This window comes from Pangasianodon hypophthalmus, chromosome 28 (genome assembly GCF_027358585.1).
Source record: "Pangasianodon hypophthalmus isolate fPanHyp1 chromosome 28, fPanHyp1.pri, whole genome shotgun sequence".
Classification (NCBI taxonomy): Eukaryota; Metazoa; Chordata; class Actinopteri; order Siluriformes; family Pangasiidae; genus Pangasianodon; species Pangasianodon hypophthalmus.
In genome coordinates this window covers 11,104,289-11,131,801 of record NC_069737.1, presented here as the reverse complement: position 1 = coordinate 11,131,801, position 27,513 = coordinate 11,104,289, and the positions used below count along the sequence as shown (strand labels likewise).

Below are 27,513 nucleotides of genomic sequence, written 5' to 3'. Positions count from 1 at the left end.
AAATACCCAAACTGAACTTTGTACTTACAATTTATTTACAATATTTACGATTTACAAAGATAAAATAACAAGCTATGCTAGTTGTGTAAAGCTTTTCTGTATTTGGCTACTCAGCGGACCAGCTACTGTAACTCTGAGCACTCTGTGAGTCTGCAGTTGACTGGCACCAATAAGTTTAAATTAATAAGTTTGAAGTTGGAGATAGGCAGAGAGGATGAAAGAAGTATAATTATATGAAATGCTATACATGAACCCAACTATTTATAGGACACAGAATTCACTATTTATGGGTCAAAGTTTGTGAGAATTTTGGGCCCTTAAAATGGGGTCACTGGCCAAAAAAGGTTGAGAACCCCTGTCCTAAGTTATGTCATTATGCCTCACTCTCAAAGTGGTTGAGAAAATACTGAGACAAGTCTTCATTACTCTTTAGAGGAACTGTTGAACCAAAGCTCCTCTCAAGTGCGGGTGTCTGCTGAAGTGGAGGAATTGAGATCTCAACTGAGTCGTCTCAACATCAGGAACAAAGAACTGGAACTTCAAAACAGCAGCCGCTCTAATGACCATGCTCGCATGCTGAAACAGGTAACCCCCTCCACCACGCACCAAACAGATGAATCTTGCCTGCATGTTCAAACATGTTCAATTAGGAAAATCACATCTGGATGCTCAAACATGCTCTGAGAGATAAACAATATCTACATGCAGGTAAACCATGAATGCGTACTTGAGCAGGTCAATTATGCCCCTAGACAATTCTCAATGCTCAGACAGGTAAATTAGGCAATTGACTATGCCTACATATTTATGTTCAGTTACCTGATTAAAATAAAAAACAAACACAAGACTAAAAATGGGATGTTCAACATCCCATTTCAGAGTTTGCCCCCCTTTGCTGCTATAACAGCCTCTACTCTTCTGGGGAGGCTTTATGCTATGTTTTGGAATGTGGCTGTCAGGGATTTGTGCCCATTCAGCCATAAGAGCACCTAGTCCTGGTGTGGATAAAACAGCAGCAGGTCCTACAATTTCACCAGTGAAATTGTGAAAGCCAGAAGATTCTGCTCCATGACCACGTTGGTTTGGTGTTCAAGGAGCTCCTGGGTTTGGACACCAATGAAGCAGATTTTGGACTCACGACTCACAGTATCCTGGAGATTCTGTTACACGGAGATACTGGAGATACTGTGTCCAGGATACTATGACAGCTGTGTTTGCTTTAACTTTTCTGTTGAGCACATGAACCTATGCAAATTATTAAAATGAACATAACATTACTTTTCTGCAAGTTCTTTTCATCATTCTTGCCTCACTCTCTGCTCTGGCTATGTTTTCTGCTTGTCCCAGGGCACTCCCTTCCTGCTGTAAGATATTATGAGTTAGGAACCAGGAGACTCATGTTGATCTTCAGACACTGTTGTTTATTACTTGCTTGAAGAAACGTCAAATCAGTTTTTATCAACAGAAGTATAACTTTAGAAATGTTTTACCCACTCAAATCTACATTTTGAACAGGCCTAATATATATAGGAAAAGAAGGATAGAAGGGAGGGGGGAGGGATAATATCGAAGGAGGCTGAGACTTTGTTGTGTTCTGAGATCATACCGCATTCTGAGACCATACTGAGGTACAAGGAATGAGAAATAAGACATTTTACATACTTAACATAGAAAGTCAGAGATGAACATAAAAACTATAGATAATGGTTGTGAATTTAATCAGTGAAGATAATTAAAAGCTAATTATTATTATTGAATTTAGCCGTGAAGATAATTAAATGCTAATTATTAAAGGCAAATATTTCCTCCATTGATGCGAAGCCTGGCTAAACCAGTCAGATTGAAAAAGAAAGTTTAATTGGGAATGCATAGTTTTGATAAAAGCAATGTGTCATGGAAAATCAGCCTTGTGAATGGTTAAGGCAGTTTTCACAAACAATAGCCAACATTAAAATAGACTAATTTACCTCAGAGTACATGTAGTCTTTGGAAGTGTACTAATTATATGTATATTCTGAATTTGTATATTGTGTACCCACAAGACTTATGTACTTATGCATATGTTTAAATAGCTATACAGTAACACACGCATTAAACAGGTCTTAATTGTAAACTTGTCTCTGAACTAACTAAACCCATATATCGTATGTATATACAATGTGCTGTACATGCTATTTATTGTTGGAGTGTGTGTCTTAGCATGCAGATGCTTTGTCTTCCATGCGCCTTGAGCTGCAGCGTGCTCATGCTGAGGAGATTCAGCGGCTCCATCAAGAAATGGAGAAAGAACGATCAAATGACAAACAGGAGTTGGAGGAGGAAAAGAAACAAGTACAGAAAAATATGGAGGAGGAAAAGGTCCATCTTAAAGAGAAATTAAGGAAAGCACTGGAAGAATTGATCTGTAAACATGCCAGTGAGTTGCGCCAAACCCAAGCCTCACTGGAAAATGAGAGAAAGCAGGTACAACAACTTGACTTGTGTAGTCAAGAGTTATGAAAACTTATAAGAGGCATACTTGGGCAATTGTCATATTCGTACACTATAATTACATCTAAGTGCAAAGCTTTGGAAATGAATAGTCAGGTCCATAAGTATTTGAGCAGTGACACAATTTTTAGAATTTTGCCTCAGTACACCACCACAATGGATTTGAAATGAAGCAATCAAGAGGTGATTGAAATGATGACTTTCAGCTTTAATTCAAGGGGTTTAACAAAAATATTGCATTAACTGTTCAGGAATTAAAGTCATTTTTACATAGTCCCTCCATTTTCATAGGCTCAAAAGTAATTGGACAATTGACTAATAAGGTGTGGCCTGTTTCCTCATTATTTCATGACAAATTAAGGAGATGAAAGGTCTGGAGTTGATTCCAAGAGTTGAATTTGCTTTTTGGTGATGTCCATGGGTTCCATACTTCTGGCAATCATTGACTGCAAAGGATTTGCATCCAAGCATTAAAAATAATCCTTATATTTATAATTATGTGAGGTTGTCCAATTATTTTTGAGCCTGTGAAAATGGAGGGACTTAGTGGCTGTAATTCCTAAACGGGTAATGGTTAATATTTTTGTTAAATCCCTTGAATCCATTTCAAATCCATTGTTGTGGTGTACAGTCAAAATTAAAAAAATTTGTCACTGTCCAAATACTTATGGACCTGACTGTATGTCTCCCATTCCAATTTGATTTATATTCTACTTTCTATATTCTACTGTTCAACTTAACACAAACATCATTTCAAGTGTATGGACAGAATGTTGTAGTCTTTCAAGTCTCCTGAAATGGAAGTAATGGGAAAAAAAACAACATAAATTGCATTAGTAAGTTTTTAAGTCACCATAAGCTGCCAGAATAGACTAGACTAGACTAGACTAGACTAGAATAGAATCATGCAGATACAGGTCAAGAGCTTCAGTTAATGTCCACATCAAACATCAGAATGGGGGAAAAATGTGATCTCTGTGACTTTAACCGTGGCATGGCTGTTGGTACTGGTTGGTGCTGTTGAAACTACTGATTTCCTGGGATTTTCACACACAACAGTCTGTAGATTGATGTCATCCTCTGCTCACTACGGTTGTAAAGAGTGCTTATATGTGTTACTATATCCTTCCTGGCAGCTCGACCCAATCTGGCCATTTTCATCTGCCCTCTCTAATTAACAAGATGTTTCCACCCACAGAACTGTCACTTACTCAAAGTTTTTTTGTTGTTGTTTTTTGCACCATTCTGTGTAAACTCTAGGACTGTTGTGTGAGAAAATCCCAGGAGATGAGCAGTTTTTGAAATACTCAAACTAGCCCATCTGGCACCAGTATCCATACCACAATCAAAGTCACACATATCACACTTTTTCTTCATTCCGATGTTTGGTGTGAACATTACCTGAAGCTCTTGACCTGTATCTGCATGATTTTTTTGCATTGTGCTGCTGCCACGTGATTGGCTGATTAGAAAACTACATGAATGTGCACATGCACTGATGTTCCTAATAAAGTGGATGGTGAGGGTAGGTGTTCATTTAGGGGAAATTTGTTAACTGTGAAGGCCACAGCATACCCACTATATGGCCAAAAGTTTGTGGACACCTGACCATCACACCTCTATATGGGCCTTCCCCAAACTGTTGTCACGACATCAGTGTCTGACCTCACAAATGCTCTTGTTGCGGAATGGGCAAATCCCCACAACCATGCTCCAAAATTTAGTGGAAAGCCTTCCCAGAAGAATGGTGGTTATTATAATAGCAAAGGGTGAAGTAAAACTGGAATGGGATGTTCAGAATGGACCTACAATTGGTTTGGTCAGGTGTCCACAAACTTTTGGCCATATAGTGTAATCTACATAATTTTCTTTTTCATCAAACCATTCAGTGGCCCCTTGTGACCTGTGGATGGGGCATTGTTATCCTGAAAACGACCACTCCTATCAGAATAAAACGTTTCATCATAGGACAATGGCATCAGTTTCAAACCAATTGTGCAATTATTTTTTCTGCTCACTTCATCACTATGAAAACAGGTTATATATATTTCCTTTGGAACTAGCGGAGTATTCTTGTTTGTTTCTTGTCTTGTTGTTAAAGCTAAAAGCTGTTTTAAGGGAAAAGCACTTTATAACTACGTCTTCCATTGGTTCACATGGCAAGTTGCACAAACTGCCTAGCCCCAAGTCCAAGTCCCACTGTAGGAACATTTATTTGCATGTAGGTTGGTGAGTTTCAGCACCTTTAAGACAACTTTTGACTAGTTTATTAACCACCAGTCTGTGCCTGTTGTGCAGACAATGCTAAAATGTACACTTTTAGGATAGACTCAGAAAGAGCAAAGAGACTAGTTAACTCTGCAGTAGATCCAAAACCTCCATCTTCATTTGACTGGTGCCTAGATGGTGCATATATACTCACAAGATGTCAGTACGCTGTCAGTATGCTGTGGTCTCTTCCAAGAGGATCACAGGTCTGATGGGTAGCTCACAGAGTGACTATCAGTAAATAAATTATTTACTCTCAATTTGCTCAAATTGTGATGTCTCTTAACAATCTTCCACACTCCACTGGTGTGTCTTTCAATGGTTAGAATGTTGATGATAGTATTTCTCTGCCCAATGCATCTGCAGTTATGGGCATTTTCTCATGAATGGAAAGGAGCAAATGGGCCATGCAGTAGTGAGATCACTGGCATGCATACTAGAGGCATTAATGTGAAACTTAGTGCTTCTGCATCTACCATTGCATAGAGTATGCATCCACTTTTCTCAAATCACAGCTTGAATTTGCTTTTGAGTGTACATTCACTTGAAGGGGTAATCAGGTTGATAACCAAGACCCTCATTGAAAGATCCAGCTTCAGTTTCCCTTAGGCACACTTTATCAGTCTGCAGCACATTCATTACTGCTGCCTACCCGCACTCCTGCATTATGTTCTGATCATGAGGATTGCTCCAATGGTGGGCTGTCAGCACTCTTCACCATGGTAGAGTACAATTATATCAGGGTCTGCGAGGCAGCTGTACTAAGCTCCTGAATTCTACACTGTTGCATTGCTGCTAACAGCTCTTGCATTTGTCTCATTTCTTCTGCCAACTCCTCTTCATTTCAAACAGGAAGGCAGAATTCCTGTACTCAGTGAGCTGAGTAACCACACCTTCTGCCCATTTCAGTCGTGACACACAACTCACAGCTTACTTTTTTTTTTTCTTTAACCTAGAGGCCTCTGCAGCCAAGGCTGCATGACAGCTGTTCACTTTAATCACTTCAATATCAGAAACAGTTTGGACACTGATCATTGTCTTCTGATCATCATCTAGTCTCACAAGCCAGACTTCTATGATGCAGATTTAATAATAGAATTTGCAAGAAAAAAATTATAGATGCTTAGCATCTTGAATCCTTCCTCAACTCTTTGACAGGACAAGAATGTGAAAAAGGACAAGTGTGTCATTTTAGGGAATTTCTATAATCCATCCATGTGGGATCACAATCTCAAGGTGGCAACTTTTCTATTAGTACTCAGCAAGGAAACCAATAAACAGGTATACTCCACTTGTTTCAAAAGAAACCACCCTGGCTGTCCAGACCAAAAGCCTATATATAAAATCTGCCTTTTTTCTGCATCTTTGTAGTGTGAAAGCCTCAGTTATATAGGCATTAATGTTTGTTACTACTCAGAATTTGTGGCCATATCCCACCACAGGCAGAGGAATGCAGAAAGACTGCAGAGGAGGAAAGACATTGCCTGGAGACGGAGAGAGGGGAACTACACAAACAACTAGAGGTGTCTACAATAAAGGTGAGAATAAGAAAAAAGAAAAAGTAATTATATGTGATTCATAAGACATTATCCACATAAAACTCTAAAATAATGAAATAGGATTTCATAATATAACAGTAAATAAGCACAGCACTGTTATGCTTCAGTTCTATGCTGAGCATTGACATTAGCGTGTATGCCTCTTGTGCCTATGGGTTTCCTTTGTTTTCAGTCCAGCTTCCTCTCCCCTCCCAGAAAAATGTAATGGTAGTTATATTGGCTACTTTATTAGGTGTGAATAAATGTGTGACTGTGTGATGCCCTGCAGTGGACTCATTCACTGTGTATTCTTGCCTCACACCCAGTGTTCTTGGGAAACTTATGGATCCACCTCATATATCTTCAGGGGGCAGCATGGTGGTACAGTCATAGGTGCTGGAAGGGTAAATCCCCCAATGGCTGCTGCATAGCATCTTAGATGCAGCAGACACTTTAAAAAGTAAAAAAAAAACATAATCAAAGTTAAAAATGTTGGTTACAATTGGTTAAAACAATATACTGTATATAATTGTTTAAATAAAGGACACTCGTGCTAAAGCCTGTAAAGCGAAGACAACACCTGAAATATATATATATATTATATATATATATATATATATATATATATATATATATATATATTTTTTTTTTTTTTTTCAGGCGACAAAACCTGAAATATTTATATACACCAATCAGCCATAACATTAAACCCACTGACAGGTGAAGTGAGTAACATTGATTATCTTGTTACAATGGCACCTGTCAAAGAGTGGGATATATTAGGCAGCAAGGGAACAGTCAGTTCTCGAAGTTGATGTGTTGGAAGCAGGAAAAACGGGCAAGCGTAAGGATCTGAGCGACTTTGACAAGGGCCAAATTGTGATGGCTAGATGACTGGGTCAGATCATCTCTAAAACAACTGGTCTCGTGGGGTGTTCCCTGTATGCAGTGGTTATTACCTACTAGAAGTGGTCCAAGAAAGGACAACCAGTGAACCGGTGACAGGGTCATGGGCACCCAAGGCTCACTGATGCACATGGGGAGTAAAGGCTAGCCCATCTGGTCCGATCCCACAGAAGGACTACTGTAGCACAAATTGATGAAAAAGTTAATGCTGAAAGCTGTATGATAGAAAGGTGTCAGAACACACAGTGCGTCACAGGTTCCTGCGTATGGGGCTGCGTAGCCGCGTATTGGTCAGAGTGCCCATGCTGACCGCTGCCCAAAGATGAAAGTGTGTACGATGGGCATGTGAGCATAAGAACTGGACCATGGAGCAATTGAAGAAGGTGGCCTGGTGTGATGAATTTTTTACATGGACTGATGTGTGGGTGTTTTGCTTACCTGGGGAAGAGATGGTACCAGGACGCCCTAAGGGAAGAAGGCAAGCTATGTTCTGCTGGGAAACCTTGGGTCCTGGGATGCATGTGGATGTTACTGTGACACGTTCCACCTACCTAAACATTGTTGCAGACCAAGTACAGCCCTTCATGGCAATGGTACTCCCTAATGGCAATGGCCTCTTTCAGCAGCACAGTGCGCCCTGCCACATTGCAAAATTTGTTCAGAAATGGTTTGAGGAACATGACATATCTTATCTTAGTGCGACTGAGCATCTGTGGGATGTGCGGTACAAACAAGTCCAATCCTTGAAGGCCCCACATCGCAACTTACAGGACTTGAAGACCACCTTCAGAGGTCTTGGGGAGTTCATGCCTCAAAGGGTCAGAGCTGTACTGGTGGCACAAGGGGGACCTGTGTGTGTATGTGTGTGTATATATATATATATATATATATATATATATACAGTTAGGTCTGGAAGTATTTGGACAGTGACAGAGTTTTTGTGATTTTGCCTTTATACACCACCACAATGGATTTGAAATAAAACAATCAAGATGTGATCGAAGTGTAGACTTGCAGCTTTATTTTAAGAGGTTCCACAAAAATATGGCATTTACCATTTAGGAATTACAGCCATTTTAAGCAAAGTACTTCCATTTTCGGGGGCTCAAAGGTATTTGGACAATTGACTGACAAGAAGTTAATTGACCAGGTGTGGTCCATTCCCTCATTACTTCAAGACAAATGAAGCAGATAAAAGGTCTGGAGTTGATATCAGGTATTGAGTTGGCATTTGGCAGCTGTTGGACTGGAGCTACCAATATGAAGTCCAAGGAGATCTCAATGCAAGTGAAGGAGGCCATCATTAGGCTGAAAAAACAACATAAATCTATAAGAGAGATAGCAAAAACCTTAGGTGTGGCCAAATCAACAGTTGGGTACATTCTTAAAAAGAAAGAAAGCACTGGTGAGCTTAACAACATCGAAAGGCCTGGAAGACCACAGAAGACAACTAAAGTGGTGGCTCGCAGAATCCAAGTAGCAAGATGAATTCTGAGGTGTACAGGGCTATACTCTCTGCTCACATTTAGCCAAATGCTACAAAACTGATAGGATGCCGCTTCACAGTGCAGGTGGATAATGACCCTAAACATACTGCAAAAGCAACTCAAGACTTTTTGAAGGCAAAGAAATGGTATATTCTTCGATGGCCAAGTCAGTCGCCTGATCTCAACCCAATAGAGCATGCTTTTCACTTACTGAAGACCAGAAAGACCCACAAACAAGCAGCAACTGAAGGTGGCTGCAGTGAAGGCCTGGCAAAGCATCTCCAGGGAGGAATTTGAGTTTTGAGAACATGGGCTCCAGACTTCAGGCAGTCATTGACTGCAAAGGATTTTCATCCAAGTATTAAAATTATGGTTATATTTACAATTATGTCACTTTCTCCAAATGCCTTTGAGCCCCTGAAAATGGAGGTACTTTGTTGAAAATGGCTGTAATTCCTAAATGGTAAATGACATATTTTTGTGGAACCTCTTAAAATAAAGCTGAAAGTATACACTTTGATCTCATCTTGATTGTTTTATTTCAATTCCATTGTGGTGGTGTATAAAGACAAAATCACAAAAACTTCGTCATTGTCCAAATACTTCCGGACCTGACTAATATATATATATATATATATATATATATATATATATATATATATATATATATATATATATATATATATATATATGTATATGTATGTATGTATGTATACAGGACTATGATTCCCATCAGCCACTGCATCTCACCTGATCATGATGTCACACTGACGTCTTAGCACCTAAATCACATTTTGATTCAATGAGTACTGGTATTTAAGACACGTTTTTATAGCACACTTTTCTAACATCTGTTGTAAGTAGCATTGCTGTGTGCTGTCGAATCTATGCCATGTTCATGTATATTCCGTGCTTGTCTAGTTTATGTTTGTTACATAGGCTTAGTCTTTGTTCACATGTTTTAATAAATCTATCTCCAACCCATTCGTGGCAGAATGCTAGACCTAACCTTGGATGCAGCGGAGTTAATCCAAATCCAACCCAGTCGTGACAGAATGCTAGACCTAACCATGGATGCAGCGAAGTTAATCCAAATCATTTTAATCCAATCCAGGAGAACCAATGGCTGCTTGACCAAATCAAGATGATCCTGGACCAGATCCAGGCTGGGCTCCCTCAAAGAATTTTTTAGGGGAGGGCTACAACTTGTGCATCAGCTGAGCCAAGTCGGGCGAACACAGGCAGTGGGGCGACAGCGGGGGTCTTAGCAGAGGCTGAGGAAGTGGCCTCCCCAGTGTAGCCTACGCTAGAGGCTGACTTGGGGGCCCCACCAGCTCACACTAGAGGCTGAAGGGGCAGCCGCAACTCCCCAGCCAACACCAGAGGTTGATGGGGCAGCCTCTCCAGCCCAGCCACCAGCAGAGGCCGACAGGGCAACCTCACCAGCTCAGCCAATGCCAGAGGCCGACAGGGCAGCCTCCCCAGCTGATCCAACACCAGAGGCTGACAGGGTGTACTCAACACCTCAATATATGCCAGAAGCAGACCAGGCGCCCTCCCAAGGGACATTCATGTCAGAGGCCGAGCAGGAGCCTCCCAAGAGACGCCCAAGCCAGAGGAAGATGAGGCGGCCCCATAAGCCCCGCACAGTGCCTGCATGACCTCATACATTGAGTCCGCTCTGCCCCATGACTCTGGGGAGGACGTCGTTGCCCGCCCTCTCAGCCCCGAGGAAGTAACTTCGGCCCATTGTACTAGAGGTTACGTATGTTCGTTCCCTGCTGAGAGTGGATCTACTTAACATACTAATTTCTAGTTAAACTACCATGCCAACATTGAAGAAGGTATGCAGAGAAGCTTAATAATTGTGTCTGATGGTGTCTCTTTGGTGGTTCTGATCCTTGAAGTGACTTCAGCAGAGTAAGCCGTGTCATCAATGGAGATCACAGAGAAAGAGTCCTCAGCGTGGCACAGTCCGGCAGAAATTGTTGCTGAAAGTCTATCCATCGAGTAGCATGATTCTCCGTGGATAGCGGATAAAAGCTTGTGACTCTGTGTGTTATGCATTTACAAAACTTACTCTGAAACTTACTACCATATGACACCAAACATGACCTAGTTGTTGTGTTTCCTGTGCCTTTTAGAAACCAGAGAGCTTACACATTCATGGAGCATACAACTGTCACACAAACAACACAGTATATGAAAAAGGTTTGGATAACTTTCTGTCCCATTGCCTTCGAAAAGTGTTCGTCCTAACCCTTTGTCGACCTTTCTTGGTTTATGTGTTTCATAGGGTAGGTCATATGTTAGGGGTTATAATGATGGCAACATTGCTACAATGACCTGGAGCTCCTCTAGAAGTACCTTATTTTTGTTCAGGCAACAATAGGGGCAGATGCACACCGGCACCCCAGGGAAGTTTAAATGTAGTGCTCTGTGAGATTAGAGTTTTGAGGCAGAAGCAAAAGCACATCAGAAATCTCAGTTTAGAGTTTGCCCGGAGCAAATTCTCCTGTGTTAGTTGGTCCAATGTGTGACCATACAAGAATGTCAAGAATGTATTGAATTTCATTTTTGCTTTGTGAAGGTCAACCCTCCCAGTTTTCCTGAACAATATCTAAGACTGCAGGGCTTATGCCCATACAGCAATTCAATGGGGAGAACCCCATGGAGGCTTGTGGGACCTCTTAGACTGTGAATAATAAGGGTTCGAGCCACTTATCCCAATTTCAAGTGTCAAGGTGTACAAACATATGAATCATAGCTTTAAGCATTTGATTAAATTGCTCACTTAATCCCTTTTTAATTTGTACAGTTTGTGTATGTGACATGAAATTAGTGCCCTGCTCAATCAGAATAATCAGGTGGCAAGGAAAAACTCCCTGAGATGATATGAGGAAGAAACCTCAAGAGGAACCTGACCCAAAAGGGAACCCATCCTCATCTGGGAAATAACTGATAGTGCGATGCAATTATAAATAAATCCCTTCTGTAAATGTGTACAAATAGTGCAGTTGTTCAACCAGTAAATTCATCACAGTTTTCACATGAAATCTGGTTTGTTGAACCTATCCACTATCCACTGATGGAGACCTGACTGCAAAACTGCTCATGGCAACCGCAGCCCCAAAGCCACTGCAGCAATTGCAGTCCCAAGCCATCATAGTACAACTCTCCATATGAGATCCCAAAGCCATCTCCATGGTCCCCAAGCAGCACCATCCCCAGCAATCCCAATGATTTTCAGGCCGTCCATGTGGGGCCATCCGCGGCAGCAGCGAGTGATCTTCAACCGATGAGAATTCCAACCAGAAGCATGGCATTAGGATGGATCAGGCACGTCTGACACTGACACGGCTTCTGGGTATCATGCTGTAATAATCCACTAGAACTAAAAGCGATACCCTTGTGCACTTCTAATAGCCCGAAGAAGTCCATAATAATTGTTTCAAAGGGGACCTCGATTAATGCTAGTTGGTGCAATGGCACTTTTGCAAGTGACACAACACCGGAATACTTTGCTGTAAATGCCCAGCCAATAGAAATGTCACATAAGAAGTTTAAGTGTCTTATCATCTCCTAAATGCAGAAATACTTTTCCTCGGTGCAAACAATTGGGTCATCTCTTCCTTAGATTCTCACTTGATATAGCTTGATGTAGACCCCTCTGTAAGTATTGGAATGGCAAGGCCAATTCTTTTTTTTTTCTTTTTTTTTGCTATACACTGAAGATATTTGTGTTTGAGATCAAAAGATGAATATGTGACTATAGATCAGAATTTCAGCTTTCATTTTCTGATATGTACATTGGAAGGCCAGATTGTAATTCACAACAACTTAGAACATGAACGATTTAGAACATGGCACCTTTTGTTTGAACCAACCCATTTTTCAAGTGATCTCCACATTGGAACATGGAACATATTGGAACATGTGACTGAGAGGGTTAGAGTTTCTTGTTGCCCAGGTATGCCTTGTTAGATTGATTGTTTAAATAATTAATAGCGCTCAATTTCTACTTTTGTTTTGAGCCCTGGGTGTTACCTCTGAAGACTACATTTGTTGTTAAAAAGGGTGAACCAACATGAAGACCACAGAGCTGTCTATGGGAGAAAAGCAAGCCATTTTGAAGCTGAGAAAAAAGAGAAAATTGATGGCACTGGGCATAGCCAATACAACAATTTGGGGAAAAAACACACTATCAGACATGGAACGGGTCAGCCAAGGAAAACAACAGCAGTTGATGACAAATATTGTGAGAGCTATGAAGAAAACCCCAAAACAACAGTCAGTGACGTAACCAACAACTTCAACAAGCAGAAATGTAGAGGCCATACCACAAGATGCAAACCAATAATCAGCAGTAAGAATCGGAAGAACAGATTGGAATTCACAAAGAAATACAGAAATGCAAAAGTTCTGGACCGAAGATTAACCTCTACCAAAGTGATAAAAATGACGAAGTGTGGAGAAAGAAAGGATCTGCTAATGATCCAAAACATACAAGCTCATCAGTGCATGGTGAAGGTAGTGTCATTGCTTGGGTTTGCATGACTTCCTCTGGAACGGGCTCAGTAATCTTTATTGATGATGTAACTCTGATGGTGTAGGTACCTAAGTTGCCATTAACCATTAGTAGGCGCTACCACTTTCTGCATCTTATGGGAAGAAGGGGGAAGGTGACTCCACCTGAGACCTACTGGGATAAAAGCCCCCAAGGGATAGTTTCTCTTTCTCATATCCAGCACCTTAGTGGACATGGTCTTTGTGTGCACGTGGGCCATATATGCAGCAAGAATACATTCCACTCAACCAAAATTTCATCTGTCCTTTGCTAATACTTTATTTTCACTTGCAGTTTGAACCCAACTGCTGCCAAAACGGTTGAGAGTAACGTGCAAAGCGACCGGATTCTTCTGTGCACTTCAAATTGAAAACTTCTATTTTTCCTTGGGATGAATGGATTCATAAGAATCCTGACAAGATGTATCATTCCTCGGATTGCAAATCACGCCAGAGTGTCAACATATCAATTTCTGTGCCTCCTCAGCCCGGCGCACCTTGGACCACATGAGCCAGCCAAAGTGACTCAACATGTCGCGCGCAGGCAAGATCAACTCAAAGTGAGACTGAGCATCTGGGCTTAATTAACTATAGGAAATATACTTCGTTTTCTATTGCTAGTAGAGTGATTCATTATTCATTTAGTATCCTGAATTTAACCTGATTGTATGTTGTTTTTTATTATATATATATATATATATATAAATCTGTTAGGCCTATATAAAGTGTCGCTTTGATCTTTGTTTCTCTTTCTCCCCTTGCATCTCACTAGATGTACTAACGTTGCTAGTTTTATGTTTGAGCTCCGCATTATGCTTAGTTTATCACACTCAGAGCTGATAACATTCATCCCCAAACAGCATTATTTTGACACATACACACATACGCAGATCTAAATATCTACTCATTCAAAACATTCACTACCATTTCTACTTGCCTTGTAATTTGTGTTTGCTGATTTGTGTTCAATAAATGTTATTTTGTTGAACCGATTGTGTGTTTGCTGTCTCCCAGATCAAAGCTGAAGCCAAGCTACTAATAAAGAAATCTGAACCTTCAGATAAATTTATAGGTCACTGTTATTATTCTTAATTAAGACAATGACACACTTCCAACACAGCAAAGGACTTCATCAGCTTGATGTAGTTATTGCAATCAAGGGATATGCAAACAAATATCAAATCTTGTTTACTTAAATCTAGTTTACTATCTGTTCCATTACTTTTGCTCACCATAAGATATTTTGTGATCTGCCACCACAGGTGCCACGTTCTAAGGTGTTTAACACATTTCAGAGAGGACTGTATGTAAAGCTATGTGCTGGTGCTGTGTGTTCATTTAAGTGGTATGTGCATAGGAGCTGGAATACTGTTCAGGAGTTCAGGGTTCTCATGACCTAGGGTAAGAAGCTCCTCCTTAGCCTCATAGTCCTGGACATGTGATTGTGGAGGTGCTTTCCAGCCCATAGCCATTGAAACAGTCTATTGTTGATGTGTGGGATGCTTGGAGATCTTTACTGCTCTGGTCCTGCACTACCTAATGTAAATGTCCTCTGGGCTGGGCAGTGACCTGGTGATCCATTCAGCAGACCTTACCACCCTCTGCAGGCTTTTGTGGTCCTCAGCACTGCAGTTACCATGCTAGGTGATGCTCCCAGTGATCCTCAGTGGATAGCTGAGAAGATGTGGAACTTCCTCAGCTGTTGGAGGTACTAAAGACAGCATGTCTCACATTCCAAGTGTGAAGAGACCAGGATAAATCGGTCCCTTCTGAAGTCCACAACCAGTTACTTCTGATGTTTAGGAACAGGTTCATGGGCATTGGTGAATATTTGTGAATATCCCCACATCCCCAATCACCCTTCACCTGATCAGGCTTTGGTGAATAGAGGTCTGGTTGCAACCAGAATTCAATAAAGTGTGATATGTATGCCCTTGATTGCCTACCTGTGTGGAGAGAGAAGAGAGAAGGAGAAGGAATAGGAGGGATCTGAGAGGGCATGAGAAAGAGAGAGAGAGAAAAATTGTGATGTAATAGCCCTCAGTTTTCCTACAGCTACTTTTCTACTGGGAGATGCTGCACAGCCAGTGGGCTTCCCCCAGTAGCAGTAGATAATGTGTGTAATGGTGGCCTCTGATCAGAGGTCTGTTTTTTTTGCCTCTGTTGCCTGATATCAGTGTGGCTTTGATACCATAAGTGACAATATTCTTCTTTATATAGACTAGAAAATTTTGTTTGGGTTAAATGGAATAGCTTTTTCGGGCACTTCCAGTATGATGTGAATGGTGTAGACATGCTTTTGGCTTGCTCCCACCAACTTTGTTATTTTATTACATTCTGAAACACAAGACGAGTATTTTTTGTGGAGGGAACGTAGCAATGGAATGGTGTGGGAGAACACAAGTTGAAGCAGGTTGAAAACAAACTGTGCAGCTGTATTCTGGATTAGTTGCAGAGGTCAGATGGCTTGGAGCAAGCAGTAGCCCAGTCTCAAAAATTGAAAAGGGACTGAACAAGCACCTGAATGTCCTCTGTGGATAGAAATGGCTGAATCCATTTGTTGTAAAGGAGAAACCAGCTTGAGTCAGATTAGTGATGTTGGGCATGAACGAAAGTTGGTACAGTGATAGATGGTGAGATCTGAGAGTTATCCAGGGAGGTCACAAGATCTTGACATAGGTATGCATCTCCAGGGATGTACAGCAGCCCAGTTTTACTGAGATTAAGTTTTAGCTGATGAGCTGCCATCCATGATGAGATGTCTGCCAGACATGCTGAGATCTGTGCAGAAACATGAGTGTCTGAGGGAGGAAAGGAGAGGATGAGTTGAATGTTATCAGCATAGCAGTGGCTTGAAAACCCATGTAAGGATATGACCTCACCCAGAGAGCAGGTATAGGGAGAATAGAATGACAACAATGCTATGTTAAGAAACAAACTTGCTGATCTAGAAGGCCATAGCAGGAGCCCTTCATCATTCTTCTCAAAGCTCATTGCTGAAGTCTTTGGCAGTCAGGTCCTTGCCTCACCTCTGGAGTTGGACCCTTCCCTGTATATTACCTTATACATTTCTATCATCTTTGGCCACTGGTTCTTTCTTCTTATTTTCAGTCAGGGTCCCAGCTGGAGGGGGCTTATATACATAAGGGACTGCCCTCTTTGTACATACCAACAACAGTTATTCTAATTATTTCCCTCTTTGCAAGGGGATGAGACAGGGGTGTCCAATTTCCCCCTTGCTGTTGGCTATAGCTTTTGAGCCATTGGCAATCACACTCAGGTAGAACATTGAGAATGCGAGCATCTCTAGCAGAGAACAGAACCATAGAGTGGCATTACATGCAGATGATCTCTTATTGTAAATTGTAGATCTGAATAGATCTATTCCTTCACTGCTAGCTGCTCTTCAATAATATGGTATAAGTCTCTGGCTATAAGTTAAATTTACATAAAAGCATAAAAGTCATGCCAGTTAACACAGCATGTGGAACATACACTGCAAAAAACTGGCATCTTAGTGAAAAAATCTCGAATATAGTTGTTGTTCCTCTTTCGGCTGCTCCCATTAGGGGTCGCCACAGCGGATCATTGGTCCGCATATTTGATTTGGCACAGTTTTTATGCTGGAATTTTATCCGGGCTTTGGACCGGCACTGAGAGTGCACTGTTGCACACGGTTCCCTGGCCAGGAATTGAACCCAGACCACAGCAGTGAGAGCGCTGTGGCCTAACCACTAATCCTCCAGGGACCAAAATATCTTGAATATAGTATTTCCTATTATAACATTACAATAAACCAAATATAAGATTATTAAAACTATTATTAAGATTATAAGATTATTAAGACATTTTTTACTCATTTAGAGCTTTACATTTTCTAATTCTGTTGGCAGATAATTTTGCTTTTTTCTAGAAATAAATGCTTAAAATGGGAAAAAATATCTCCCAATAGTTGTGAAATGACTTCAAAATGGCTATTTGAAGCTTGAAGTTAGTTTTAAAAAAGTCTAGAAATAGGTTTAATAATCTTTTATTAGGTTTATGATAATCTTACGATAGGAAATACTAGATAAATCTGACAATATTCAAGATATTTTCACTTGCTAAGATTCAAAATATTTTCACTTCAAGTGCTGCGAAACAATAGTTTGGCAACAGTTTTTGTCAATAAAAATGGCATTCACGCAAAAAAAAGTGTCACATGACAGAATTTATCCATCCATCAGGGGAAGAATGGGGATGTGCGTGCCGTCCAGCGTACCATAAACCTGTGGCACAAGATTCGCCACGATTTCATTGCAATTGATTTCATTGCAATTTCATTTCCCTCTGCTACATTTAGCAGCCTAATATAATGCTGCAATTTTTCTTTAATAGCTGTGCACACAGCGTATACACGTCGATGAACGGTTGTTTTACTAACCCCCGAAAATTTCTCCCACTACTCTGTACTTGGCGCAGGTTGTCAGCTTGAACAGGGCAATAACAATCCGCTTTCAGGTCGGAACCAGTGGTTGATGGCAACCTACATCAGGACCAATTAATTGGCACAGCATCTCAAATATGGACCATGAAATTCTAAAATGCTGCAGCCAGAGAATTTCTGTGAAGTGTCTCTCAACCACTACCACCCAGAGCACCCTAATGTGTGGTTTCTCCACTTCAACAAAATATGCCCATCTTAGCATAAGGGCAGTTATGGAGCACTATCAGACGAGCAACAGCTCCATTCTGACATCGTCTTCTGATAACTGTTTACAGTTTGAAACTATCTCAGATCATTACCTCATCTCATTTAAAATGTGTCTCTCAGAGTCTCCCAGAGTTATCAACCTTGCTTCGATCACCATCTGACTCCACAGAACTTGATGAGACAACTCAATACTTAGAGTAAACATTCTGCTGCACTCAAATAATGTAGCTCCACTTAAAGAAAAACAGTTAAGAGAGAAAAAATGATCACATACACCTTAAAACAGACTACTCAAAAAATTAGAACATAAGTGGTGTCAAACTAACTTGGTATTCCAAATTACATGGAAGGAGAGCCTCCTGAGTTATAGAAAGGCTCTTAGCACTGCTAGATCAGGATACCTTTCCACCTTGACTTTAGTGCAGTTTTTGACTTCGTGTGACGTAGTTCCTGTTTTTTCGAATTGTTTGCAATGCAAAAAATAACCGTCTAAATATAAGAAACAAATGCATGATTTAAGAAGATACAGACTAGAAACAAGTCAAATTATCTGCCAGTGCAGTAAGATAATTATACTTGGTAAGATTTCTTGAAATAAGAAAACATATCAAGGCTTTAGAAAAGAACAAAATGTCTTAAAATAAGCATTAAAACACTTATTCCAAGCAGTGTATTTAGTCTAATTAAATTAAAACTAGCTTTTTAATTAATTTTTAAACAGTTTGTTTATCTTAATTTGTGTGAAAATATCTTAAAACTAGAGCTACTAAACAAGATAATTCCTCTTAATTTAAGAATTGTCATCATTATATATTCTGACTTAAAATGAGACAAAGCATTTAAACTTAAAACAAGACTATTAAAATCAAGATCACGCATACATATTGTCAACAATTATTTATTCACATGAAGACTCTTGTAACACACAGTAGTTACCATGCAAAAACAAAGCAAAATCATTACTTGTAAGCATGCTTCTCAAAATACCAAGCAACAGAGTTTATAGATGCTGATAAGCTCCTTGATCCTATGTCATATTGTCAAGTCAGTTTCAAAAATGTGTGTATGTATTGACAAAATATAATCGGGTAGATATCATCGCACTTAAAACTGGAAATTAAAAACCATACTGGGTAATTGGAAAGAGTGTGGTGACTTAATACTGCAGAGACTTATAATTTGTTGTTAGGTTGTAAATAAATGTGTTGATGTAGACATAAAACAAGCAATTGGAATAAATAATACTAATGAACAAGTCCTAAGTGTGATTATTGAGCCTTTTTTACTGGGCAACCTTAAAACCAGTTATTACAGCTAAAACAAAGTCTTAAAAAGATACAAGGCTGGCCTCAAATGATGCCTTTGATGGTAAATAAGCTTAATTTGCAGGTAAAATAACTAACTTTAAGCTTTGCTAACTAAGTAAGAAAAAAAAGATAAATAATCTCAAAACAATCATAATAATCTTACATGATCTGCTTTTGCATAGTATTTTATTCTTAAAATAAGATCAATAAGATTTTATGGCTAGAAATAAGATTGTTAGTCTTGACTAGATGAGGAGTTTTTGCAGTGTGCCGTGTGAATTGTTCACTTCCTGTGATGTAGTTCCTGTTTTTGAATTGTTTTGGGTTTCTTGTAATTTTGTGCTATTGTTTTCATCTGTTGTATTTTTCACTTTCCCTTCTGCCATATTTTCATTTTTTCGAAGAATGCTTTTATTTTTTTGTCTAAAGACAGTGAGCAGAGGCCATCCATGCCAGATCCGTACTATAGAGGGTTAGTGAGAGTGAGAGCAGCATAGGTTCTGTAATGGAAGGTCTTAGAGATAGCAACCCACCAAGTCAGGCATTAGAGCCAGCACAGCAGGGCGACATACTCGGCAGCATAATCGCAAAGCCAAAGATAACGGTAAGGCTTATCCATTGGAGCACCACTCCTCTCCGCTTCACGTGTCTAACAGGTTTGCTCTCCTCAGTGAACCACCCACTAAGAGACGTGAAAGAGCCCTGGTTATAGGAGTCTCTATCTTAAGGCATGTGAAATTAGCTAGGCCTTTATGGGCACCAGCAGCAGGTGTATATCAGGAGCCACGGTGCCGGACATAGCAGGTAATCTTAGGGTCTTAGGCAAGCACGGGTTTTCAAAGATAGTTTTTCACGTAGGAGCTAATGATATATGCTTTCATCAGTCAGAGGTTACTAAGAGTAACATTGTAGAGGTGTGTATATTAGCAAAGGCGATATTCGATGCAGTAGTATGCTCTGGCCCCATCCCAGTGTGGCATGGCGATATAGCTTACAGCAGGTTATGGTTGCTGAACTGCTGGATGTCCAGGTGGTTTTCCAAAAACAATGTGGGCTTTATAGATTATTAGAGTAGTTTTGAGGGCAAGGCTAGCCTGTTAGGGCGGGACGGTGTCCCTCCCACTCGGGAAGGTGCTGCTCTCATTTCTTGCAGCAAAGCTTATAGTCTGTTCCCCAAGCTAAACAAAAATGTAGAAATACTCAGAAAATTGATTTCAGTAACCTAACAAACATAAAATTAGATCATACTGAATGCACAGCCTGCACCGTTGATATGAAGGTAGGACTGCTAACTATTATCTCTTATGTCTAAAGCGCTTATTGTTAATGAAAATAACAGAAACGTGGAATAAACCAAATGAGTATGTAGCATTAAATGAAGCTAGTCCTCCTGCATAGAGTTATATAAATCAGCCCCGTCTAACTGGCAGAGGAGAAGGTGTCGCAGTTATTTATAATAATAATCTATTCAAACAAAAACCTAGTCATAAATTCAACATGTTTGAAGTTCTTTATACTAACATAACATGTAGCCACAAAAAAAAGTCTACCCGGTTGATTCTGCTAATTCTTATTTACGGACCCCCAGGGCCATATTCTGAATTGTGAATTTGTCAGTTTCATTTGTGAATTTTGATAACCCTGAAGAATGGCTCCTCTGAGAATGGCGGTTATGTCCATTCTAGATTCAGTAGGGGTCACTCAAAACCCCTACTGAATCTAGAATAGAAACAGCCGCCATTCTCAGAGGATCTTCTGGGTTATCAGAATGAATAGCATCACTCATAGTGGTGGTCACACTCTTGATATAATACTAACATTCGTATTAAATATAGAAAATATAATTGCATTTCCGCAGTCTGAAATAATCAGAGAGAAAAAGCTAGCACCATCACAGACCACTTGAAAATTAGAACATAAATGGTGTCAAACTAAATTGGTAGTATTTCAAACAGCATGGAAGGAGAGCCTCCTGAGCTATAGAAAATCTCTTAGTGCTGCTAGATCAATGTATCACCCTAATTGAAGATAACAAAAGTAATCCTAGATTCTTATTTAATACTATACCAAAATTAACTAGGAGTAAGACCACAACAGAAACATGCACACAATCATTATATAGCAGTGATGACTTCATGAATTTTTTTCAATGACAAAATTGAAAATATCATGCAAAAAATCATGCAGGCTGTTAATTTATAACCAGACAGTTATATAACAAACCCTGTAGATAATAATATAAAAATATCAGATCAAAATTAGAATGTTTTACTCCCTTTCGAGAGACCAAATTAATTTCACAAATTTCCTCATCAAAATCATCAACTTGTATACTAGATCCCTTAACTACATGTTTCTTCAAACAGATAATTCCAGAAGCAATCGAACCTCTTCTAAAAATAATCAGTTTTTCCCTTATCATTGACTATGTAGCTAAATCTTTTAAACTAGCAGTTATCAAACCCCTGATTAAAAAACCTGACCTCGGCTCCTGTCGATTGTCCAACTATAGTTCAATATCAAATCTTTCCTTTATCTCCAAGATCCTAGAAAAGGTTGTAGCACAGCAGTTATGCCCATACCTACATAGGAATAGTATAGAGGAATAGAGGAATGAGTAAAGGGCATTAGACACTGGATGCTTATTAACTTCCTTTTACTTAATTATAACAAGACTGAAGTATTTGTACTAGGGCCACATGCAGCTAGAAGTAAGCTTTCTGATTACATAGTAACTCTGAATGGCCTTTTTGTTTCATCATGTGCAGCAGTAAATGACCTTGGTGTGGTTATTGACTCCAGTCTTTCATTTGAAGCTCATGTAGATAATATTACAAGGATAGCCTTCTTTCATCTCAGAAATATTGCTAAGATAAGAAATATAATGTCATTACACAATGCAGAAAAATTAGTTCATGCTTTTGTTATCCCTAGGTTGGATTATTGTAATGCCTTATTGTCTGGATGTTCCAGTAGGTGCATAAACTAAGCTCCAGTTAGACCAGAATGCAGCAGCAAGAGTCCTTACTAGAACCAGAAGATATGACCACATCACCTCTATCTTATCTACACTGCATTGGCTCCTAATCAAATTTTGCATTGATTATAAAATACTACTATTGACCTATAAAACACTGAATGGTCTCAAGCCGCAGTACCCGAGCGAACTTTTGGTCTCTTATGATCTGTCACACTTACTTTGATCCAAAGGCGGCAGGCTATTTGTTGGTATCTCGAATAGTGAAGGCTACAGCAGGGGGCAGAGCTTTCTCTTACAAAGCCCCACAGTTATGGAACAGCCTTCCAATTAGTGTTCGGGACTCTGACACAGTCTCAGTGTTTAAGACTAGGCTGAAAACGTATTTGTTTAGTCAAGCCTTTTGTGAATGTTTTTATTTCTTAGGTAAAGAAGCAGACCTGGAGGGTTCACAGGCATGGAGTGTTGGTGAACTGGGATGTTTGGATGCTGTCACCCCCCCCACTCTCACGCATACACTCAGATTTGTTGACAGTGGAGTAGCTGGCCGCTTTATGTCCCAGGGCGCCCTCATGTCTGTGTTACCTTCTGGCTCTCCCTTTTAGTTATGCTGTCATAGCTAGTTTTGCTGGAGTCCCTGCTTGCCCTCTGCACACAAAGTACATTGACCTTAACCATTACAGGACAAAAAGCATGCCTAACAATCTCTCCCTCTCTCCCTCTCTCTCTGTCGAGCTACACATGATACACCTGAGATACCACTGATCCTGGCCCCTTCTGCTCTCTGGACCTGCCTGATCCATCCTGATGCCCTACTTCTGGTTGGAGTTCTCATCGGTTGGAGATCGCTTACTGCTGCTAGGGGTGGTCCCACATGGATGGCCTGAAGATCATTAGGATTGCTGGGATGGTGCCTCTTGGGGACCGTGGAGATGGCTTTGGACTGCGGCTCATATGGGCAGTTACACTGTGGTGGCTTTGGGGCTGTGGCTGCCGCGAGCAGTTTTGCACTCAGGTCTCCATCAGTGGACAGTAGATAGGTTCAAAACAGACTTCATGTGAAAACTGTAATCAATTTCCTGGTTACACAGTTGCACTATTTGTCCATGTAGTATACAGTTATAGAAGGGATTTATTTAAAATTGCAGTATCCCTTCTCACCCAGATGAGGATGGGTTCCCTTTTGAGTCTGGTTCCTCTCAAGGTTTCTTCCTCATATCATCTCAGATGTTGTCTCAGGGAGTTTCTCCTTGCCACTGTCGCCTCTGGCTTGCTCATTAGGGATAAATTCACACATTTACAACTTAGATCCTGAATATGTTTATTTCTGTAAAGCTGCTTTGTGACAATGTCCATTGTTAAACGCACTATGCAAATAAAATTGAATTGACCATAGATCATAACATTCTTCTAGATAGACTAGAAAATGATGTTAGATTTAAGGAAATGGCCCTCTCCTGGCTTAGGTCTTATTTGACTGATCATTATCAGTTTGTTGATGTAGATGGTGAGTTCTCTATGCATACTAAAATTAAGTTTTTTGTTCCACAAGGCTCTGTTTTAGGCAGACGATGGTTACAAATATTCATAAATATGGTATTAGTGTTCCCTGCTATGCTGATGACACACAGTTGTATGTTTCAGCAAAGCCAGATGAGAAATACCAGCTTAATAAAGTTGAGGAATGTGTAAAGGACATTAGACTCTGGATGCTAAGTAATTTCTTCCTACTTATTTCTGATAAGTCAGAAGTACTGCTACTAGGACCATAAGCAGCTAGAAGCTGCCTTTCTGATTACATAGTAACTGTGGATGGCCTTTCAGTTGCATCATGTGCAGCAGAGAAATACCTTGGTGTGATTATTGACTCCAGTCTCTCATTTGAAGCTTATGTAGATAATATTACTAGGATAACCTTCTATCATCTCAGAAATAAAAGTTAAGACATATAATGCCACTAAATGATGCAGAAAAACTAGGGCATGCATTTGTTACCTCTAGGTTAGATTATTGTAATGCCTTGCTGTCCGGATGCTCCATTAGGTGCATAAGCTCCAGATTGCAGCAGCCAGAGTTTTTACTAGAACCAGAAAATATGATCACATCACCCCTATCTTATCCACATTGCATTGGCTCCCAGTAAAATTTTGCATTGATTATAAAATACTACTTGTCATGGTCCAGGATTACCTTCCACAGTTTCCCCATTCCCCATTTGTCTTGATTCCTGATTGCATCAGTGAGCACACCTGCTTCTCATCTCTTCATCAGACGGCAGCACATAAAAACCCCAGTTCTTCAGTCACTCGTTGCCAGATCGTTCCAGCTTGCAGTCCACTCACATCCAGCCCCACTTCGCCTTCCCTGCTGCTCACAAGCAGAGCGTTCAACTCCCACACTGTCGCCGTCACCGTCCCACAAGTTTGAGCCTCGGCCTTGCTGACAACACAGGGCCACGTCTGTGCTCCATCTCAGTTCCTCCTACCATGGTTCCTTGGCAATGTGTCTGACCTGCATGCTGTAGACCTGAGTTCAAGCCCTAACCTCAGCTGATGCACCTAGCCACACTTCTCTCTCCAGAGGATGTTGCTCTGCCTACTGGCTCTGCTGAGGACGGTACTTGGCCTCCCTGCCTGGATGATCACTTCACCCCCCCCCACCCTACCTAGCTGAGGATGCCTGTTGAGAGGGGGTAGTGTCATGGTCAGGGCTTACCTTCCACAGTTTCCTTGTGTTTTCACATTTTTTTCTTCCCTTTCCTCATGTTTCCTGTGTGTTTTGTATCCCTCGCTTCCTGTCTGCATCAGTGAGTGCACCTGCTTCTCATTTCTTCATCAGATGGCAGCATACAAAAACTCCGGTTCTTCAAAGCATCCGACCCTCACTCTGGGGACCCAAGTTAAAACCCTGACCTCAACAGACACACCTAGCCACACTTCTCTCCTAACACATTCCTCTCACACTCTATATTTTCATAAAAGACCCATATTTTGCTCAGGTGCTGTGGCTTGAAACAATTCAATGTTTTATATGTAAATAGTAGTGATAACCATGGGAGTTTAGGACCCAGAAGCAGAGCACAGACTCGAGGGATGAAGGATAAATGGGTTTTATATTATAAAATATTTTGTCTTTTATGGTCTGTCCCCACTAGGCCACCAGGGGAATGACGCGAGTGCAGAGGAGTGAGGCGAGAGTAAAGTAAAGGAAACAGTTTATTAATTAAGATCCAACATCCAAGGCAAAAAATAACAAAAGTATAATCCAAACACTCAGAAGATACAAGGGGAAAAATTTTTTTAAAAAATCCAAAAGTGCACAGTCCAAGAAACCAAAAATCAGAAAAAGAGGCAAAAATCCAAACGCTCAGAAGATCCAACAACAGCAAATACAAAGTCCAAAAGGTCCACAAGAAAGCAAAGTACCAAAAACAACACAAAGACATAAGTAAGGAACACGGAACAGAGGTTACTAGTCTTAAACATAACAACACAAAGACTCCATGACAAGAGGCCAAACTGAGGGGGTATAAATACACAAACAAATCAAGGGGGCAAACTGAAAACAGGTGTAAGTAATGAGGACTAGGCGGGGCACAAGGCACATGGAAAAACAAAAGCACATGGCTGTCAAAACAAAAACACAAAACACGGAAGCAATAGCAGCCTCTAGAGGCCAAGATAGACCAAGTCCTAACAACAACAATTGCTAAGAATAGTTTACATGCCATCACTGAACAGTTGATAACTTCAGTTTGATACAAGAAACTTAAAACTCTAATCATGCTCATACTCAAGTTCCTTTTAACACTTCACACTTCTAGACTTTATAGTATAAAGTATAGAAGTGGAATGATTTATAATCACATTATCTGGTGTCACAGAGATGAGGATGGGTTCCATTTTGAGTCTGGTTCCTCTCAAGGTTTCTTCCTCTTGTCACCCCAGACAGTTTTTCCTTGCCATTATTGCCTATGGCTTGTTCATTAGGGGTAAATTTAAATAAAAATTGTTTATCCAGATTTATGTAAAGCTGCTTTGTGACAATGTCCATTGTTAAAAACACTATACAAATAAAACGGAAGTGAACTGAAGTACCGTATTTGCAGTGGTTAAACCACCAACTACACCTGGTGGTTATATACACAGTGACAACAAAAAAGGCAGTTACACATGTATACAAATAAAAGGGAAGTGAACTGAAGTACCCTATTTGCAGTGTTTAAACCACCAACTACACCTGGTGGATATATACACAGTGACAACAGAAAAGGCAGTTACACATGTAGATACAAGGCATCCACAAATCGGGGGCACACTTTTATTAAAGTAATTTACAGCAACTGTAATTATGTAAGACGAGTATACATCACCCTGCGAACCATCAGTAGGACTTCACCAGCCCATGTTCTCTCTCTCTCTGGGTCCAACAGGCAACCAGGATGAATCATAACAAGAGAGACGCTCTCTCTCTGTTAGGCTGATTGCCATGTGCAATCTGGCTGAAAAGAGGAGGCCTACTTTTTTCTCGTCTGACATCATAATGAGAGAAATGCTTACATCTCCTGATGGCATAAAATCAACCAGTGCTACCCAGTAGCATCCAGCGTGTTTTTGTCTTCTTTTTTTCTGTGCAAGTTCATTTTCACTTTTAACAATATTCAAAATAGCTGCTTTTATCTTTGTTGGATGGCCAAACCTCCATGATTTATGAAGCTGACTGAATTTCATCAGGGAGGGAATCCACAGACTTAATAAAGGACTGTGATGATAATATAAATAAGATAATGTCCTTCATCCAAAATGGACCTCAAATCATTAGCATTCAGGATGCTATTGGCAGAATATTCTTGCTGTTCTACTGAAAGACCAGCATAGAGCTCAATATTCTGCATGGGAAACTTGAATATCTGTCCCAATCTCAACACAGATGGGAAACAAATAGTTCCGACAAAGTAGAAGAATCAGAGTCTAAGAAATGGTGGTCCCAGTTGGTTTCCCTCAGAAAAGAAACTCTTTGTCCTGGGACTGAGAGCTATTCAGCCCAACAAGAACCTAGAGTAGGGCCCCATTTTGCGTTATCATCTTATCAAGAACTTACAGCAGGGCATCAATCTCATTATTTTACCTACACCCCTCTGCACTTCCCACGATCATATGGTGGACTGACAAGACTCTTCTTGTTTGCATCCTGGGTCACCAAGGAGAAGCATATTTAAATAAACCACAAGACCTACAACATGTCCTTTTGCTGTCACAGAGAACATGGCATGCATGAGGCA

General features: G+C 40.3%; 1 protein-coding gene across 4 annotated transcripts in view; it reads left to right on the top strand.

Annotated features, from left to right (window-relative positions):
* fam184b (family with sequence similarity 184 member B) overlaps nucleotides 1-27,513 on the top strand; it is a 116,831-nt gene that overhangs the window by 17,497 nt on the left and 71,821 nt on the right. For 2 of the 4 annotated variants that reach the window (XM_026943006.3, XM_026943004.3), the window contains exons 5-7: nucleotides 434-585; nucleotides 2,200-2,463; nucleotides 6,201-6,296. In XM_026943006.3, coding sequence (XP_026798807.1) covers nucleotides 434-585; nucleotides 2,200-2,463; nucleotides 6,201-6,296 — 512 coding nt within the window. The remainder of the gene's footprint in view (nucleotides 1-433; nucleotides 586-2,199; nucleotides 2,464-6,200; nucleotides 6,297-27,513) is intronic. The other 2 variants (XM_026943005.3, XM_026943007.3) reach the window with 2 other exon arrangements.